Source organism: Struthio camelus, chromosome 5, assembly GCF_040807025.1.
Source record: "Struthio camelus isolate bStrCam1 chromosome 5, bStrCam1.hap1, whole genome shotgun sequence".
NCBI lineage: Eukaryota > Metazoa > Chordata > Aves > Struthioniformes > Struthionidae > Struthio > Struthio camelus.
The window spans coordinates 34,866,255-34,884,431 of record NC_090946.1 but is presented as its reverse complement, the minus strand read 5'-3'; the positions used below and the strand labels follow the sequence as shown (position 1 = coordinate 34,884,431).

The following is an 18,177-nucleotide window of genomic DNA, read 5'->3' as shown; positions in this document are numbered from 1 at the left end:
TGCGGTGGTGTTTCCAGCACAGGGTGAGGAGGGGGGATCAGGGCTCCAATCCTGATTTGGCAAAGTAGGAGGGTGTGAAAATACGTGGCAGGAAGAGAGTGGGAAGGAAGGCAACCTGCCTTCGCTGTCTGGAATTTCCACAGCTGCCTCAAAATTTCACAGTTGTGAATGAGGAGAGACACTTGCTTTCACTTACATAGCATCAGTACCTAAAACTTGCCCTTCTTCAGCCTTCCCCAAGTGTGAGAAAGACCCGCAGACAGTGTGTCTCTTTCTGCACAGCAAGGGCCCTGTCAGCATCCCACTGCATGGGCAGTATATTTTGCTCTTAACACAGGACGTGCACTCCTGGATCTGGCAAGGGCAGCGCAAATCGGCGCCATCAACTTTCACTAGGTTTCAACACTACTCACATCCCCTTTCTCTTGCTGCAACTCCCCCTCCACGTAATGTGGTGTCAGGTAAGGAGATGCGTCCCTGGCCCGTAACCCTGGTCACTGGCATGGGGAAAGAGCCAAACGCTGAGAGAGGAAGGAGCAGGGAGTGCAGCTAAGGAAGCAGCTTCTTGGCTTTGTGACTGTACTGTGGCCTCCCGCTGGCTGTGGTAAGGCCTGTGGCAGCTGGTCCGTGAATCACTGCTCAGGCTGATCAGCCGTGATCAGCATGCAGCTCAAGGGAGGGAGGCTGCAACTTTACCACTGTGCCGGGCTGACCAAGGGGCATGGAGCATGAGACCCAGCAAGTGTGAAGGTTAGTCTTTCCCATGCAAAAAGTTAAACAGACAATGCCACAATAAATACAGGCTACTTTGGGTTTACAGCAGAACTTTTTTTTTTAAAAGTTCATATAAATAAGTAAGTGTTACATCACTGCAACAATTAGCATAAAATAAATGTTTAGGGAGGGACAACTGCTGTGAACACACAGGCAGACTGAAAGAGTCAGGAATGAAAAAAACATTCCTCCAGTGGGAACCCATTGCCATTAAGACCCAAAAAGAAATGTGCTATGTGAGAGTCATCCCAAGCCCTACTGCGGTTCCCATGCTGGCAGCAGTGCCAGCAACTTAGCCACATCAAGATTTACTGGATTTCTTCAGACAGAAAATTTAAAAGTAAACCAGGTTGCTGCCCAGCCAGCAGGGGACTGAGGCAGCTCGGCTTGCTGGCAATAAAACCACATCACTTGCCCAATTCTGCTGAGACCCCTCAGTAAGTTTATGACAGAACTGTAAGGACACAGAGAATAAATCACTTATCTTAAAAAGAGAAGACAGCAGTACTAAAACTGGCAGAAGGAAGACAAATTTGATGAGATGAGAAGTGACTTAATCTGGATAATAATCCATTCAGAAGGTAACATGCAGACTTTGGAGGTGGTGAGCGAAATCTTTTCTTGCTCTACTGACAGCTTACCCAGAAGGCTTTCTCAAGCAGCAGACCACTGAGGGTGGAAAAGACCCACCCTGTGCCTCTGTCACAGTTGTGTGAAATGGTGAGCTGAGAGGAAGTGTAACACCAGTCTCAAACCAAAATCTTGTATGTAAAATGCAAATTTTCTCATATCATAGCTTTTACCTGGGGGCAGAGTCTCTGCCAGTTGCTTCCAGGGACCTGCCATCAGCAGGCAGAGATGATCCTCCACTGAACGCCGGTGACGCGGTGCTGCCCCGCGGTCCTGACTCTGCTTCAGTGCCGGTGCGCCGCTCCTCCGTGCCAGCTTCCCAGACACTTCCAGGTTTACCTGTGCAGCTTGTAAAGGGTATGTGCTTGCAGAGCGTTGTGCATCCTAAATGTTTGTAAAAGTGGTGCTCATTACCAGACCCTCACTTTTGTTTATAGAACAATTTTTTTTACTTCAGTTCACAAAGTAAAGCCACCAGCTTTAAATCTCCCTAAAAACAAAACAACACGCGAAGTGCACGATTCAGAGTGGCTTGGTGCAAATTTTTGCAAAGTAACCAATACAAAGTCAAATTATACATACATGTAAAACAAAAGAAATTCAAGTTAAAACCAGGACTAGATTCCTATTAGCCCCAGAGATGATGATCCAAGAGTATGCCAGGAAATAAATAAATCGTTCTCATTTTCTTCATAAAAGAGGACTCCACTCACTAATCCAGGGGGCTTGAATAATTACAAAAGGGAAATGGGGGTAGAGGAGAAACAGAGAGAAGAAAAGCATCTGTGAGAGTGAACTGAAATGCTGCAGGGCGACCACTTCCCCACACGCCATACTATGGTAAAGGGAAGGCATTAAATCACTGCAAGCGGCCAAAGAAATTCCCTTGGAGCAGGATGACCTCATCCGCCCCCACGGTGGAAGGAGCATGCCAAGGTAACACCAGTGCAGACTACTGAGTTTTGCTGCCATTGCAGAGACTGTGGAGCCCCACCACAAGCCACGGCCATCCTGGACAGATGACATCAGGTAATAATTTGGCCTGACCAGGCCAATTTATGAGTAGGAAGGCAATTTAGTCTAGAGTCCATCTGAAGGAAAGACTGCTTAAAGCCACCTCCTTCTGGCCTCTACCAGGCTGTGCATGCTCCCTTTAGGAGGCACACAGCACAACTACATCTCTGTTCCTCAAGCTGTAAGTGCGGCTGGTGATCAAAATACTCAGCATTTCCACAAAGGTCAACAGCTAAGGTGCCTTAGGTAACAGCAAGAAAAAGCAGGCCCTTTTCAAATATCTCTTTGAACAATTGCAAACCACAAGAGATAATAATCTGCTTTCTTTTTGCTGCACATGCTGCTACGGACAGATCCTGACAGGTCTGAGGTGCACTTCCACTGCAGATGGTGGAGCAGATGATGCTTAATGCCCAACAGAAACAGGGCAGATTCTGTAGTTAATGTCATGGTACTGAAAAAAACGTCCTGAAGGCTCATCTAGCCTTCTGTTTTCCTTGTCAAGGTAGATTTATTTATAGTCAGTACCACAGGGACTGGATGCTAGTGGCAGTGGTGTTATATCCATATTTTTAATGGGATTTGACATTTAAGGCAGCATTTCAGTTCACCTCTAAGCCTGTAATTACACTCGCAAATCTACTTAGCAAGACATCAGCAGGGTATCCCAGCGGACTGCTCAAATAGATTGGTTGTGTTCCCACAGAAGCAGCGTTTGAGTACCAAGTGATGCTGTAAAGCAGACATTGTGGACTGCAGTGCCTGACACACAGGCACGTTTGCATTTCTTGAGAACTGGACCCATTACTGATCTTCAAAATTAAAACAAAAACAAAGACTGCAAATAGCCTTTGCTTTATCTTAAAAGAAATACTGCACTGAATCAAACACCACTGGAGGTCAGAAGCACTTCACGAATATGCTACAGAGACAGGATACCTTTCTACATCCAGCTGGTTGTCTTTGGTCTCACAAAATCCGCCAAGTGCTAGAAGTGCCAGAAAGGCCCACGGATGAAATCCTTTATATCAGCTCGTGCTCTGGAATCATGATGGTCCCTTCTTGAAAAGCAACTTTATGTCATCCACACAACAAAAGTGCAGATTCTGTTAAGCGTTTTCTTTCTGAAGGAATCCATTTAGATTTCTCCTTTCAGTGCAGCCCTACCAACGTTGACCTTTTAGGAGCAAACTGATGACAAATGCCAAGATGCTCAGGACTATATTTTGCCCCCAATTTACCCCCCACCTTTGCACCCAATTTACCACCCCTAAAGATACGACTGAAACCAAATAAAGTACATATGAAGTACTCAACTCGGCTTCCACATATATCCAGTTCTGTTCAGGCTTGTTGAGTCTTGGACTTTTTATCCATGCTCATGGCAGGCAAAGAAAAGCATCTTCTCTCATAAGGTATCCGTGCAGATTTTTCTGAAAGACGCAAGTGGTTTCATCCCTGAGTTCCCTTTTTCAAAAGGAAAAATATAGTCCTCAGCCATCACCATCCCAGTGCCAGAAGCAAAGAGAAGGTTTAGCACAGCGCTCTTTGCTATGGAGGCACAGAGCAAAAAAGCAGTACAGAATTGAGAAAGAGGGACAAAAGCAACCAAGTACCTCCATCAACAATGATCCTAAACAGTCACGAAAAATAAATCTAGAGAACATTTCCAAAGAGACATAAGACACCCCACCCAACCATTTCAATGACATGAGCAAAGATCATATTCTCCTCTTTTCCCAGTGGGGATGACATGATAGCTTGTCCAAGTTAGTGCATACTGTTCTTTTCTCCTCGACAAGATTTCTTCTAGCTGACTGATGTGCAGTTCAGCTCTGCAGGGTCCTGTCTACCTGCTGCCATGACTCCCTCCGGCCCATCAGCAATACTGGGCTCACTAGAGCACTGCCTGTGGCTGAAACTGGACTGCAGCAGGAGGCATTTGTCGTTGCTGTCTGACTCTTCAATGACCATTCCTGTGTGCATCATGGAGGCCATTGCCAGGAGCTGAATATCTGAGTGAGCATTGGCAACAGTGTGGCGACGAATGCTGCCACATTTTTCCAGATAAGCCTCACCCTCCTGCTCTGTGAGCGGTGTTAGGGCCATCTCGCTGGGCTGCCGACTCGTCACCATTTGCGATGAATAATTCAGTATACCAGTCTTAGGACGGGATCTGGAGTACCGTCTCTCTGGAAGATAAAAAGGAAGCAGAAATGATCAAAAAGGCATAGATAAAGCATTGTGCCAAACTGCTAGGCTGGCCATACGAAACAGGTAGGATTCAGCTTGCAGCCACACTGGGTTTCCCTTCTCATTATCCCTGAGAAACATTCAGATGCACTTCAGTTCTTCCTGCCAAAGGTTTTGAAAGCAGCTCTGCTTCTCCCTCCGTAAGGAAATAGCTCCCAGCTTGCTTTAAGGCAACAGTGCTGCTACCTACTAGAGAAGCGAGATGAAAAGTGATGGGTACAGCAAAGAGACTTTCTTCAGTGTCCTGATTGTCTTCTTATTTAAAGAGGGGGTGAGGGTAGAGCAGGAGCTCTCTTGGGCAGGTTCACTGAAATCAGCAATGTTCAACTGGCGCAAGCAAGGGGAAACAAGCTCTCTGGAGAGAAAAGGTCTCCTTTTGCTCTCTACTTTTGAAAAATCAGCCCCAAAAGAAACATTCAGTGAGAACCTAAGGAGCCATCCCTTCCTCTCAAAAATTTCTCTCAAGAGATGCCATTAGCTAGTGTCTGTATGAAATTTCTGATGTTGCACTGCCCCTCTAGCTGTCTAGGGAAAGGCTGTTCAGCTAGCACCATCCCACTTTACTTTTTAAAGACCATGCACACAAAAAAGCATTTCATCCACTTCTGAAACATGAGTCCTTTTGGAGTAAGACACTGAAAACATCTGAGTGTGCAGAGGAACACCACAGAGCGCTTGGGGTGAAAGGCGCGGAAGAAGAACGCAATATTTATGGAGCACTCACTGCCAAAGGCATGCAGCAACAGAGTGGCATCACAGGAAGCATTAAGAGCTGCTTGGCAAAATATTCAGAGGAAAAAAAATGAGTTTTGTTGTTTAAAATTCAAGCCTGAGGCGCAGTCCTCAGCACGATATCATGAAGCACCATTTCAATTCTGACACTGATAACATTAAGAAGTAGGGGTTTGAGCCTGTGTCCTGGCCTCACTGCAATTCGCTCCCCTAGAAGGTTTAATCAGGCAGTATTATTTTTTGCCTGCTGTCTTCAACTGCTGTGCAGCATTGCTATGTACTGTTAACCACCTCCTGTGATCTATCGCAGAAGTAGCTGATAAAGCTGTTCCTTACCTGTCTTTCTGTCTGTCTCTTAGTTTCTGAAAGTATAGGGTCTCAGTTCAGAAATTCAGCAGCCTTTTAGACCATGTAAAATCCTTTCACCAAGACTTTAGAGTGTAAGTGAGAGTAACAAAACGCAAAGCAGAAGCACCAGTCACTGAAGGTTATGAAACATTTTTGGAAGCTTGCATCAGTAAGAAAGGCAAAAAACAAACTATATTGTTACAGGGAGAAACGGGTGAGCAGCCAGAACTCCACCACTGGCTGCAGCCAAGCTATGACAACAGTTCACCCTGCTGCTTCCAGTAATGCATTCATTTGAAAGGGATCATTTTTTGCTGCTTAAGAATATGTTAAAATAAGTTTTAACATAAGGCCAGTTACAGTAAATATACTCTTTAGGTGTCCACTGCAGCTCAATCCACAACAAGCTGTAGTGTTGGAGGGCACTGAGGAAAGGTATCTCTCCTAGGAAGAAAGGCTGCGAGAGCTGGGCCTGTTCAGCCTGGAGAAGAGAAGATTGAGAGGGGATCTCATCAACGTGTACAAGTATCTGAAGGGGGAGTGTCAAGAGGATGAGGCCAGTCTCTTCTCCGTGGTGCCCAGCAACAGGACAAGAGGCAATGGGCACAAACTGAACCACAGGAAGTTCCACCTAAACCTGAGGAAAAACTTCTTCACTGTGAGGGTGACAGAGCACTGGAACAGGTTGCCCAGAGAGGTAGTGGAGTCTCCTTCCCTGGAGATATTCAAAACCCGTCTGGATGTGATCCTGGGAAATATGCTCTAGGTGACCCTGCTTGAGCAGGGAGGTTGGACTAGATGATCTCCAGAGGTCCCTTCCAACCTCAGCCATTCTGTGATTCTGTAATTTAAGGGGGGAGGCACACAGGCATTCCTCTCCTCCGCGACCCTCCTTGCTGCTCTGTCGGCAGCTGCATGCAGGGCGCAGCAGGTGAGTATGCTAGCACCGGACTGGTTTGTAGCACTGGCACCACCTAACCCCGCTCAGGGTGTTAGTGCTGTGGTACTGCCCATGCCTGCTTCATAAAAAATTAGTCTAGCATAGACATGGCCTAAATTGCACATGAGGAATTAGCAGCAGCTGCTTCTCCACCTTCCCCAATATTTTCCAGGGCTTCTTCATTTCTGACTTCTATGAACAAAGTCAACTATTGACACTAGAAGGGAGAAGCCAATGGCAAGGGAAGTTATTTACCTGTAACTTGAATGACCCAGATCCTTAAAAGTATTTAGCTGTGCATCTCCTATCTGTGTTAGGAACTGCTCAGCTTGAAGCTTTAGGAGCTCTCAGGCTGCGAGGAGAAAGAGAGCTCAATGGCTTAAGTTAATGGTTCATAGCACTCTGCCATACCAGGAATTAATATTTAGATTGTGTCTATCCTGCAGTGGCTTCAGCTGTGCAGAAGTATCTTAGCTAACTAGAGAGATCTGAGGAAATCAAACTGGACTGAGCCAGGCAAAAAGCTGCCAATTTTCCAGACGCTGTTGCTGCAGATTTGTAGGCAAGAGCAGAATCTTTGTTCCCCTCTTTTCCTAAACAACACATTTAAAATGAAAACAGGCCTCGTTTAAATAGGGATACCACCTTAGGGTCCTTCCCATCCCCAAAAGACAGAATACACAAGAGAAAGAACAGAAAGGAAAGTCATAGTCATGGCCTGATGTTCACTTAATAAATAAATAAAAATATTCCCTTGAGAAAAAAAGTGCCAGTTTTGTATGTAACTTTCAGAGCTGCTGAAAGAGGCAGGTCTGATGAGCTGAGAGATTAAAGTCCACTAAGAGCAATAATAATGCAGGAAGCAATAATGTAAAACTAGTGCTGCCCAGCCTGGCTACCCGGCCTTCACCTGAACTGGGAAAGAGAGCCTTTTCCATTACATGTTTGGTAGCTGGTAAAATGGTCAGCTAGTGTTGTTAGTAACATCAGCCGCTGTGGCAGTTTGCAAACCAGCCAGCCAGTCTATATTCATCATTTCATAGGCATATACACTATGTATGTATGGGTGTGTGTATGTGTACATATATATATATACTCACTCACTGACAAGCAGACTGCACAGAGCTGATGCGTGGGTCAGTGTTTCAAAGTCTGATATCACTAAGCTTCTGAAATCTAATCTGAATCTGGACGGAAAGATTGTAAAAACCTGTGGGTACTGAGGGAAACACTGACAGTAATTCGAAAGCCTGCATTGTTCCCCTCAGATCTCTATCAGCATGGAAATAGGAGCACTGCACTGCTTCCTACGTGAAAAATAAAGCAAAGGTCCTGGGTCTGATTACACCGAAGTAACTACTGTAGCCCAGACCTACTGAAATGACAATGAAGACATACCTGAGCTGAACCCAGAATTGAGAGATTGCAAACTCACACAAGCACCTGGGCAGACACGCAGCCAGCGTGCGCTGGGGCCGCACTGCTGCCACGCGATCACTTGTCACCTAAACCACTCGCCTAATTAGCAGCACAAGTATATCTGTGCTATATGTAGGCCAACGTTTACTCAGCATTCTCACTGCGCGCTTTTTAAGTAGGTAGGCAATCAATATCAATAGTTTATCCCAGTGCTTGAAAAAAATCCTCATATATTTTAATTTGGAGAAAATAAACTTTAACTCCTCTCCTCTTACAGCCAAGCTGCTAGATTCTGTACTAGAAATAGTATTATTTCACCATGCTCTTCTTGCAGCCTGATCTTTTGAGATAAAGGTGCTGCTCCAATAGATGCTTTAAATCCAGCTGAATATTAAACACTGAATAAGAGAGCAGAAGAATTAACTAAGGACAGAAAAAGCCAGTCTGCAAAATCACAGCGCTTCTCCCAGTCTACTGGAATTCACTAGGGCTGTTTAAACTGCAAGTTATTCATTTCACACAGATAGGTTAAGGAAGAAACAGAAAGACCATTTCACTGGGCCACTAGATGGCCCTACTTTTCTAACTTAGATTCTGTAGCAGCTTCATGTGTCTTTCATTTGTTTAGAGATCTGGATTTCAGATCTCAGTACTACATACTTTCAATTGCACCTTTTAGCTATCAAATTACAAAAACAGCAACAAAAGCTGCTGGGAACCCTCTCCTTTTGAGGCTTATGTAAGGACATTTTTGCCCCAAATCCAACAGCACTGACAATTAGGCCAAACGGAATTCAGTGACGGGCAACACCATGAGAAAGGAGTGAGGCAAAAGCAATTTTGAAACGAAGAATGATCCAGAAGTTCTAGTCCAGCCTGATTTCCCACTCTGCTAGGGGTCTTAGACAAATCCCTTGTACCTCATTTCTCAATGATACCAGGCATTGCTCTTGTTAACTGTTGCAATATTTTAGTTCACATATTTAAGAAATGTTCAAGGACTTAAGAAATACTTTAACCAAGGAAGGGATCGCTGAGTGGCGCTTGCCTATGCTAGTCAGGAACATCAACAGCTAGAGAGGAAAAACAGACAGCATTTAGACGCTCTCTCTAGCTAGGCATGTCTCTCTTTCAAGATTAGCAAAGGGTCTGTAGCTGAAATACTAGAGTTAGGTACCGTAAACAGATTAGCTCAACTTCTGTCTGCAACACAGACAAACCACCCTTCATGCACCCTGCATGCAGAATACCCCTCGCTTAGTAAAGAGCCACTCCCTTACACAGCATGCTCCACAGCATGCTGCAGGGATCTGAAACATGCCCTGCGACTCCTCGTAAGGTAGCCTTCAGCCTTGCCCAGCTTTGAGGAGCTGGAGTCCTCAGGCGTTATTTCTATTTCTGAGGGAGAAGCTGATCTTAGCTCACTGGTTAGGACACTCATCTGGACTACGGGAGTCAGATTCGAATCTCTGCTCCAACTAAAGCAGAATGATGCAAATCCATTTGCTGCCACATTAGCCACGCACTCTCCACATCCAAGGAAAAATACCTTCCACATCTACCTTTTCCATGCACTGAACATGCAGGAGCACAACCAGACCTCACCAGTCAAGAAAACTCAGTATGTGGAGGCCTGTTCTGAGGCCTCAGTGCCTTCTGCTTGGACTAGGACCCCAAGCAGTTCACTACCCCTTGTGTAGCTTTCCACATGCAGAAATGCAGGCAACCAGCTTATCAAAAGCACTTCACTGGTGGACTTAGGAACCCAACTTTTTAAGTATTGCAGTGCCTTTAATAATCTAGACCTTCATCTGTGACAATTCTTGATCACAAAATTTCACAGAAGTTGGGATAGAGCAGAGAGGGGGAAGGTGGTAGTGGGAAATAAAATACATAGATTAAAGATTGGAGTGCTCAGATTCTGTCTGCGGTAGCTACAGGAATTCTCCAGCCCCACAGAAGCACAGGAATGCCAAGGATATGGGCTGCAAAAAACTGCACAAAAAAGTTGTGGAGTTTCCCTTGGTGCAGGTTTTTAAGAACAGATTAGCTAGACTTTTGTAGAAATGGCTTACATAGCAAGAGTGGAATCAGAGAGATGAATAGTAGCGAATTTCTCAATTTTTTTTTCTTTTCAAGTGAGAGATGAACAGACTCTTTTGAGGGAAAAAAATATCCATAGATGACTGCATACAATGAAAGTGAAATCCTTTATGATGTGATTCACTTAAAAATTAGGCTAAACTCTGAACATTCATTTATTGCTTTACTTTTTCCCCTTTATTTACTTGACAGAACAATCAGAACCCCTGTAAAATTAAAAACAAAGTCTGCAAGTCTTGCACAGACCACAAGCTACACTATGAACTGATGACTGGGAAGCATAAGACTGGATGTCTTCTGATGCCTTCCAGCTTTGTTTTCTGCAAGTCACCCGTCAGTTGGCCCTGCTCAATTATTGTGCATATCTTATTATACAGCACAGCACTGTCTCACCTCTGTAACACTAAAACAATGATATTCATCCATTCTATCAAGTCATCTATACAAAGCTGTAATGAAGAGAACTCCATCCAGAAAGCCTCGTTGTCATTCCCTGGACTCGAGCACTTGGGTCCAGCTCTCTCCTCCCCATTCTCCATCCATCCTGACTTCACAATTTGTTGCTTTACGGGGGATACTGCCCTCTACGATTTCCCTCTGTGAGCTGTCATATCCCCTTTCATATCTATTCCTGCTGCATGCCTCTCCCACTTTAAATCAAGTTTAACACACAGCAGCCTTGCAGGCTCAAGCTCTGCGTTTATGCACAGCAGGGAGCAGAGGCCTTCTTCAGTCACATTTCTCAGTGCTCTTTCATCTTGAATCAAGAGTCCAATCCAGAGGGCAGTTTGGACTCCATGGCATCCACTGAAAATGCAAGTATACCCAAGGCTCAACGGTGCATTTCACAAAAGCTACTACAGAGCCATTGTATGGCAGGAAAGCCACGGGAATTCATCATTATGGGCTGCCCAGTGAGAGAAGAAACTGGCTCTGAGAAAGGACGGAGGCAACAGAAAGAAGGAGAGAGGAAGAGGAAAGAATTTGATTGGAAGTGGGAGCTAAGCAAAAGAAATCACCACCACAGGAGCGCTTGGAAAATACCAAGATTATCTGCAGAAAAGTGCTACTCCACTGCTAATGTTGTGTAATGCAAACACAAGTTCTTCCTTTCCTCCTCCTACTCAGCACAGGGTGGAGCAGGGGCAAAAGGCCACATGGGAAATACACACAACTAAATGACAGCTAAAATCAAAGCAAACACAATGATTTTAAGGAACATAAACTTTACAAGACCAGTTCATGTGATTTTTTTTTTTTTTAATGATACTAAGGGCTTGTTTAGTTGGCAAAAAACCAGAATGGCTAGAAACTTCAACACAAGTCAGACAGCTACATTTGAAACTATCTCAGCAGCATGCAGTCATCCATAAACAGCCAAACAATCAAATTTGTCAAAGCTCAACTTTTATGGGGGGAATGTGGTCTAGTTCTAGCCTCTGGACCAAGTCTGTTGTAATTCAATGCTGAACAGTCTAACCAAGTTCACTTGCATAAAAAGTAGCTTATTTATTTGAAGAACAAAAAGCCTCAGCAGTAGTTTGCCTGCAGTCACGCCATGAGTTTGTTACAGACACAGATACCCTGAGTTCTGGTAAGTCCTTCTACCACATGACCATCTTTCCCCTGCGCTGCTAAGGTGTGGAAAAAGACAGACTGTGTATCTGCAGCTAGCTAAAATCTACCATGATTGTATTAAAACTAGGCCTAAAGCTTATAAAAGTGTCACAAAATAGAGGAAAAATTAGAGCTTTCTTCACTTCTTTTTATATCGTCTTGGTTATAAAGTGAGTTATCACTATGCTCATTTCGAGGCTGGTCAATCTTTTCTTGCTGGCCACACTTGTGAGCCGAGCTCCTGGATCATGTGTGGAGAAGTTTTCCACTGTAAGCATCCCCTTCCTGAAGTACACTGCCAGTTCTCTCACCTAGCAAGCAGGCACAGAGAAGAGGCAGGAAAGGAGGGTGAGAGGGTGAGGTCAGGATAGCAGGCATGAACCAGAGCAGCTTTCAAATCCAACCCGCATCCAGGGAGGGGAGGGATTTTTTCACGAGTCTGTGCGGTGCTGGGGTCATAATAGATCCCTCTGTCATGGGAAATAAAAAGCCTTTCACAAAAAAACCTACATTCAGAACCATACTGGATCAGGACCTTCTTAAGGGTGTTTTAACTCTTCTTCTCTCTCTGTCTTGTGGAGTCTTCCTTTGTCTGTCTTCTTTTCTAGCAGAGATGTGCACTGCCTTACATTGACCAACATGTCTACCCTAACAAGAGTGTTTGCAAGAGCTTCTGTAGGGTGAGCGTGTCTTACCAAGCAAGCAGGTGCTACCAGAGAAGCTGTGATCTTCACACATGCCCAAGTATGGCGATATCACCTGTTTGACAAGTTCTTCCAGCTGTAGGTAGCCCTCACTGGGGCCAGTAGGCTCATGGACACTCTGAAATTCAAATATGAAAAGCCAACATTACGCTTCTATAGTTCTGAATAAGGAATTTATAGAGTGTATATTATAAATAAATATACACACACACACACACACACACACATATATATACACACACAGACACACATATATGTATATCTGTTCTTGTGTATGTATGTATGCATGACTTCTGGGAGTCAGAAGGGCTGGGGTCTCCCTCCAGGTGAGGGAATATGTCTGCACGGAGCAACACAGCACTGTACTGGTACCTGAGTCAACAGGCTGCCACTGTGACAAGGGGCAGGACAGCTGTATCGGTACAGCATTCAGAGGAGCACAGCTAACTAGCCCAAATGGACTTTTGGGCACTATTCAGGTTGACCACCATGTTCAGGTCATAGCCATACTCCTATGGATATTGAGCAGCCGTCTATCTTTTTCTGGCCAAAGGACAGGAAAGCATAAGGCATGCTCACGCTGAGAATTTACACTGTGTAACTGCAGCAGTATAATTATACCAGGGCAATTCTGCCAGGAAGTATCTCTTTGCGGACAAGCCTTAACACAGCTTGGGCAAAGCACTGCTCTCTCCCTAGATAAGACTGCAGGAAAAGCACCCTCTGAAGTTCAGCTTACACGTGTGAAGGTGGTAGATAACACTAACCAATTTAACAGTAATTTCAGAGAGTCTTCACAGACTAACTTCTTGCAAAGCCTCAATCAGTTTTTCTTTCCCATTACGGGATGTGTCACTTTGAGACCCTCTTTGCCCTCAAATTTCTTTTACTAAAATATTTCAGGGAAATTCAGCTAGTACTTTAATATCTCCTGTCATTATAGTCTGTGGTCACTGGGAACACCAGAACATTGAGAACTCATATAAAATACCAGCTTAGCCCCTTTTTGACTTTGATTGTACTTCAGAAAGCTCCATTCCCTGCCACTCGTTATAAGTTTCAGTAAAAGGGAAATAAAAGCCAGAGGAACCCAGACACCAGGAATCTAGTATTTTCTGTGGCTTGCAGGCTGGGCCATATAAAAAGATGAAACAGCTGATATACTTGGCTGTACATGCCATGACTGGAGGATAAAAACAGTGTCCTCCTGAGGTCTGGATACAAAGGACAGTCCCCCAGAAGCTCTGTGTCTCTTGGGAGAGGCCTTTGGAAGATCTACAGCATTTTGCCCACTGCCAAAAGGTATTCCTTCTCTTACAGGCTAGGCTAAGTGTCCCATCTAGCTGAGGGGGGGACAATATTAGGCAGTCAGCAATCACAGCTTGTTCGATTCCATAATTGGCTAGGAGGGAGACTCATCCTGTCATGACAAAGGTGACAAACCAGGAGACCTAGCACCTAAAGAGGCATTTAGAGAAACTGTGAGATGGCAATTTATGTGATAAAAGAGTCCTGTGACTGTTCCCAGATGGAGAGATGATATACGAAGAAAAATACAAACACCAAAGAGCAGAATCTGGTCTTTCCACGGGTAAGGACCATGCTTACCTGTTGCCAAGAAAGCTCAGAACGTTTAAGAGGCAGTTCAGCTCTCATTTCTATGTTTAACGTCCCCAAACGAGCACACAAAAATTCCTCTTCATCGCGCCCTTTACCCTTCACACTCTCCTTTCCAGGATTCCTATCGATTAGATGAGTGCAAGAATCCCAGGTGGAGTCAGACAAAGAAAAAAAAAACCTCCCCACCTGCAGAATTAACAGCATCTGGACAATGGAAGCTGGGAGCTTTGCCTGGACGAGAGGCAGGATCTCTTCCAACTTCACTTTGAGCAAGACCAAGTCTCTGAAGCCAAGAAGAGCAATCTGACGGATAGTCAATTCCTGACCCTAAAAACACGGAAGGCAAAAATCCACCAGTTGGTAAAGGAACATGTGAGCACAACAGCAACACGTGTATGCACACAAAAAGGGCCCATCTTGCCAGTTGCTGCTGTGGTAAAAGCACACACCAGCTGCTCAGCTTGAGGATTCCTGGTACTGTTTATCAGTTAATCACTGTCCCACACAAATTGTGATATGAGTAACACCTCATCTGAGATGCCACTAGGCTTGAAGTGAAGCCAAAAAAGAGCCTGTATTTCACCAAAAGACTACATATTCATAAAACCCAACTGTCACCCAACGTGGTCACAAACATGTGAAGCCCAGGATGGAGGCAGCCAATGCTTTTGCCACTCTGAGCTGATAAACCACAACAGAGTTGATAGGGAAGAAGTCGGTACAGAATACTCCTTACGTAAGCCTACCTCTGGTCTGCATTAGATCCTCTTTCTGTCCAACACTTGCACTTTAGAACTTGCTGATATGATAAAAATCCACAATTCAGTCCACTGCAGATTTTAGCACTTAGGCTAGAACAAAGCTAGTTAAGACTGCTTCTAGCAACACCGTTTAAAAAACAACTGGACAGAGAATGAAAGCAACAGCTTCGATTTCAACCACAAGGAGTTCTGTCTCCTCCAGATTTTATCTTTTAACATCAACACACAAGTGAGCAGGCTTAACAGATGAAGATGTTGCAGGGTTTCTCAGCATATTTTAAACACAGTTGAACTCCATTCATCATTCTGGTGTCAGTGTTACCTTTTGCTAGGCTTAATGCACCCATGGTTTCTCTTGCCCCATAGCTGCTTAAGTTAACTGCAGAAATATTCTTCCCAGCCCTGCTTCCCAGCCAGGCCAGCCCAACACTTCCCAGCTTGAAGAGTTTCTCTTGTTCTCCCCAGCGCGTTAATCTCTGCCCTATGCTCTATTTTGGAACCACTTTATAGTCTCCATAACACACTCATTGAGGCAAATATTTGGCTAGAAGGAATTAACATCAGTTAATCATTAATTCATAATGGGTTTAATGTCATAATTTACAGCATCACCAATATGTAAATAAGACCTAAAGCCAATGCTCTGGAGGCCAGCTTGGCCACAACGAAAGCACTTTGCTATTTTAAACCGTCAGTGTGTGTTTGGAAATATTAGGGTGTAGAAAAGATCAGTACAAATCTCTGAATATTTCAGCAGCTGCTCACTTTTTACTTCTATCATGCAGTTTAGTCCAACTAACTTCATAACCCAATTCAAAATGCAAAAGTATCACTGTGCCAAACAAAACAAGAAGATCTGCTATTCTTTCGCCACACCAAGTAGTTACATCAACAGCTGCAACCATACAAAAGCCAGTGACCTGTTTACATAGTTTCCCTCTGTACAGCAATTTAAGCAACTCGGCTGCTTAAAGGTCATATTTCTGCAACAACCCTAAGCCTTAGCTAAAATAGGAAGTTACTTCTAGTTACCACCATTGGTAACGTGCTCACACATTCGGCTGGCTTACTTTCATTCTGAATGGACAGTTGCTGGGATCACAGAAAAACTCAACTGAATGCTTACACTGACATTTGCAACAGAGGAGTCACAGAAGACGGGGGACCAACAAATAGACTTTCCCATCTACCACAGCAGTCCATGAGGAACTGTGACTTGGTGCGCAAGATCTGCTAGGTGATCTCGCTCTACCTTTGGTGAAGCACCATATAAATAGGTATATACAGTTCCTTATTTGTAGGAAGAGGCCAAACTTGTTACTAGGGCACTGGCCTGGGATTAGACTGATCTTGTTGATTCAGTTTCTTCCTGCACCAGTGATTATCCCTGTTGTAGCCTTAGGCAGTTTACTTAAAATCAGATTCTTAGGGGTTTTAAATCCCATAGATTTGTGTAGGACTGAGATGTTTGCAAAGCTGTACATATCCAATCTGTTACCTTTCCATTCCTTATCTGCCAAATGACAATACTTCCTTAATTTCACAGCTTCTATGAAATGCTTTTGAGTGACTCAGATATGGTGACAAGAGATATACAGTAAGAAAGAATCTCAACATCCCATAGTCACACTTTCATCACCACCACCAAGTTACTTCCAGAAGCTGCACCACCACACAGTAATCTTTGTTCAGTTTCTCATTAGAGACATAGAGCAGCAATGGAGTAGATTTTGCTGGTAAGTGGCAGAAACATTAGCATCAATGGATGTGGCAAATAGTTAGCTCAGCTGTTTCTACAGTGCACGCAAACTTGTTGCAGTGCAAATAAATCCCTACTTTATATAGATTAGGTCACTTGATGCCTGCAAATTAGTTGCAAAAGGAGAGAGTGGGGGGATATTATAATTGTGCAGTTTTACCTGTCAACCAACACCTACCTTTAAGCATCTGCAGCAAGGAAAGAATAAGAATAAATACAATGAAAAGGTTAGTGTCTGTCTTCACAGAAATCCTTTGCTCTTTTAGGAAATGTCAACTTTAATAGGATTAGAGGAAAAGGGCAACCCATGAGCTTTACCTGCTGCCTTTCAAACAATACAAGGAAAAAAATAATAATATACGGCTTCAGAAATCATACCTCCTGGAACAGGCAAAAGTCAAGAGCAGAAGGCTAACATTTTTAAGAATGTCAGTCTACTCTTGAGATATATTTTTGTTTCTCCTCTGATTGGAGAAAAGATCAAAATGGCCTGGGGGGCTATTTAGATTGTTATTATTGGTAAACCTGATCAAAACTACATGAAAGACATGAAAGACAAGTCAACACTTCTGAAAGGATATCCCATTTTCATAGTACAGCTGGTTATCAGTCTTACATAAAGTTGCTCATTCATTTTCTACCCAGATATTTACATATTACTTTATTAAAACATCGAAAACCCAACAGAGGTTTTTCCAAAGGCACAACTCAGGCATCCATTGTGCATCACATCATTCAGGCATCAGACTGCCAAGAACAGTTAGTGGGAGTTTAATATAGGTTTGTTCCTTAACTAGTCTTCAGGTTTATCCCTCTGAAGACATGCTGTCAGTGTTATCGTTTGCCCTAACACAGTATTTCAAAACCAGAAGAACTTACAATTGCAAATGCCCCAGAGCTTCTGTCTGGACAAAGTATAGTCCAATAGTTTTGGTGTTCAGGCTTAGCTAAGTACAGACAGAGGACAGGTCGACGGGAATAAACTCAGTTCAAAACACTGTGCTTGGTCCAGTAGATTCTAGGAGTCCTTCTTACACAATTAACACTGAGTGGGGCAAAATGCACTTGCTCCCAGATTTTGTTCAAAGATTTTGAGACCTGTCTACTCACCAGACAGAACAGTACTGCTGAAACAAAGGGAAGTCTCCATGTACTATTGACAGACATTGTAGATACATTGCTTGGTCTGACTGAAGACTGAATTTTAATTAAGATTACCTGGACTGGATAGAATATTGCCTGGAGTGTGGGAAGGGTCTCTGTGAAGTAGTGATCCCAAATTTCGGACAGGATATCAATGCGATCCTCACCTACAAAATCAGAGATTGGGAGTGAAGAAGTGCATTAGTAAAAGGAATAGTAAAGTCTAGTTGGATTTTCCCACTACCCCCTACTTTACCAAGCAAGAGCTGCAAACCCACCCTTCATGTTGACAATGTCCTTCCAAAAAGGGGCCATGACTCAGCTAAGATTTGCCCTAAGTGACAGAGACACGAGGTTGTC

The 18,177-nt window shown here is 43.9% G+C and overlaps 1 protein-coding gene across 10 annotated transcripts in view; it reads right to left on the bottom strand.

Moving 5' to 3' along the window:
- The window catches only part of PRR5L (proline rich 5 like), a 64,391-nt gene that overhangs the window by 10,936 nt on the left and 35,278 nt on the right, over positions 1–18,177 (bottom strand). For 5 of the 10 annotated variants that reach the window (XM_068945516.1, XM_068945511.1, XM_068945512.1 and 2 more), the window contains exons 6-9: positions 17,893–17,984; positions 14,143–14,481; positions 12,526–12,652; positions 1,578–4,610 (exon numbers count right to left, since the gene is read on the bottom strand). In XM_068945516.1, coding sequence (XP_068801617.1) covers positions 4,228–4,610; positions 12,526–12,652; positions 14,143–14,481; positions 17,893–17,984 — 941 coding nt within the window. In that variant the 3' untranslated portion in view covers positions 1,578–4,227. The remainder of the gene's footprint in view (positions 1–1,577; positions 4,611–12,525; positions 12,653–14,142; positions 14,482–17,892; positions 17,985–18,177) is intronic. The other 5 variants (XM_068945517.1, XM_068945519.1, XM_068945514.1 and 2 more) reach the window with 4 other exon arrangements.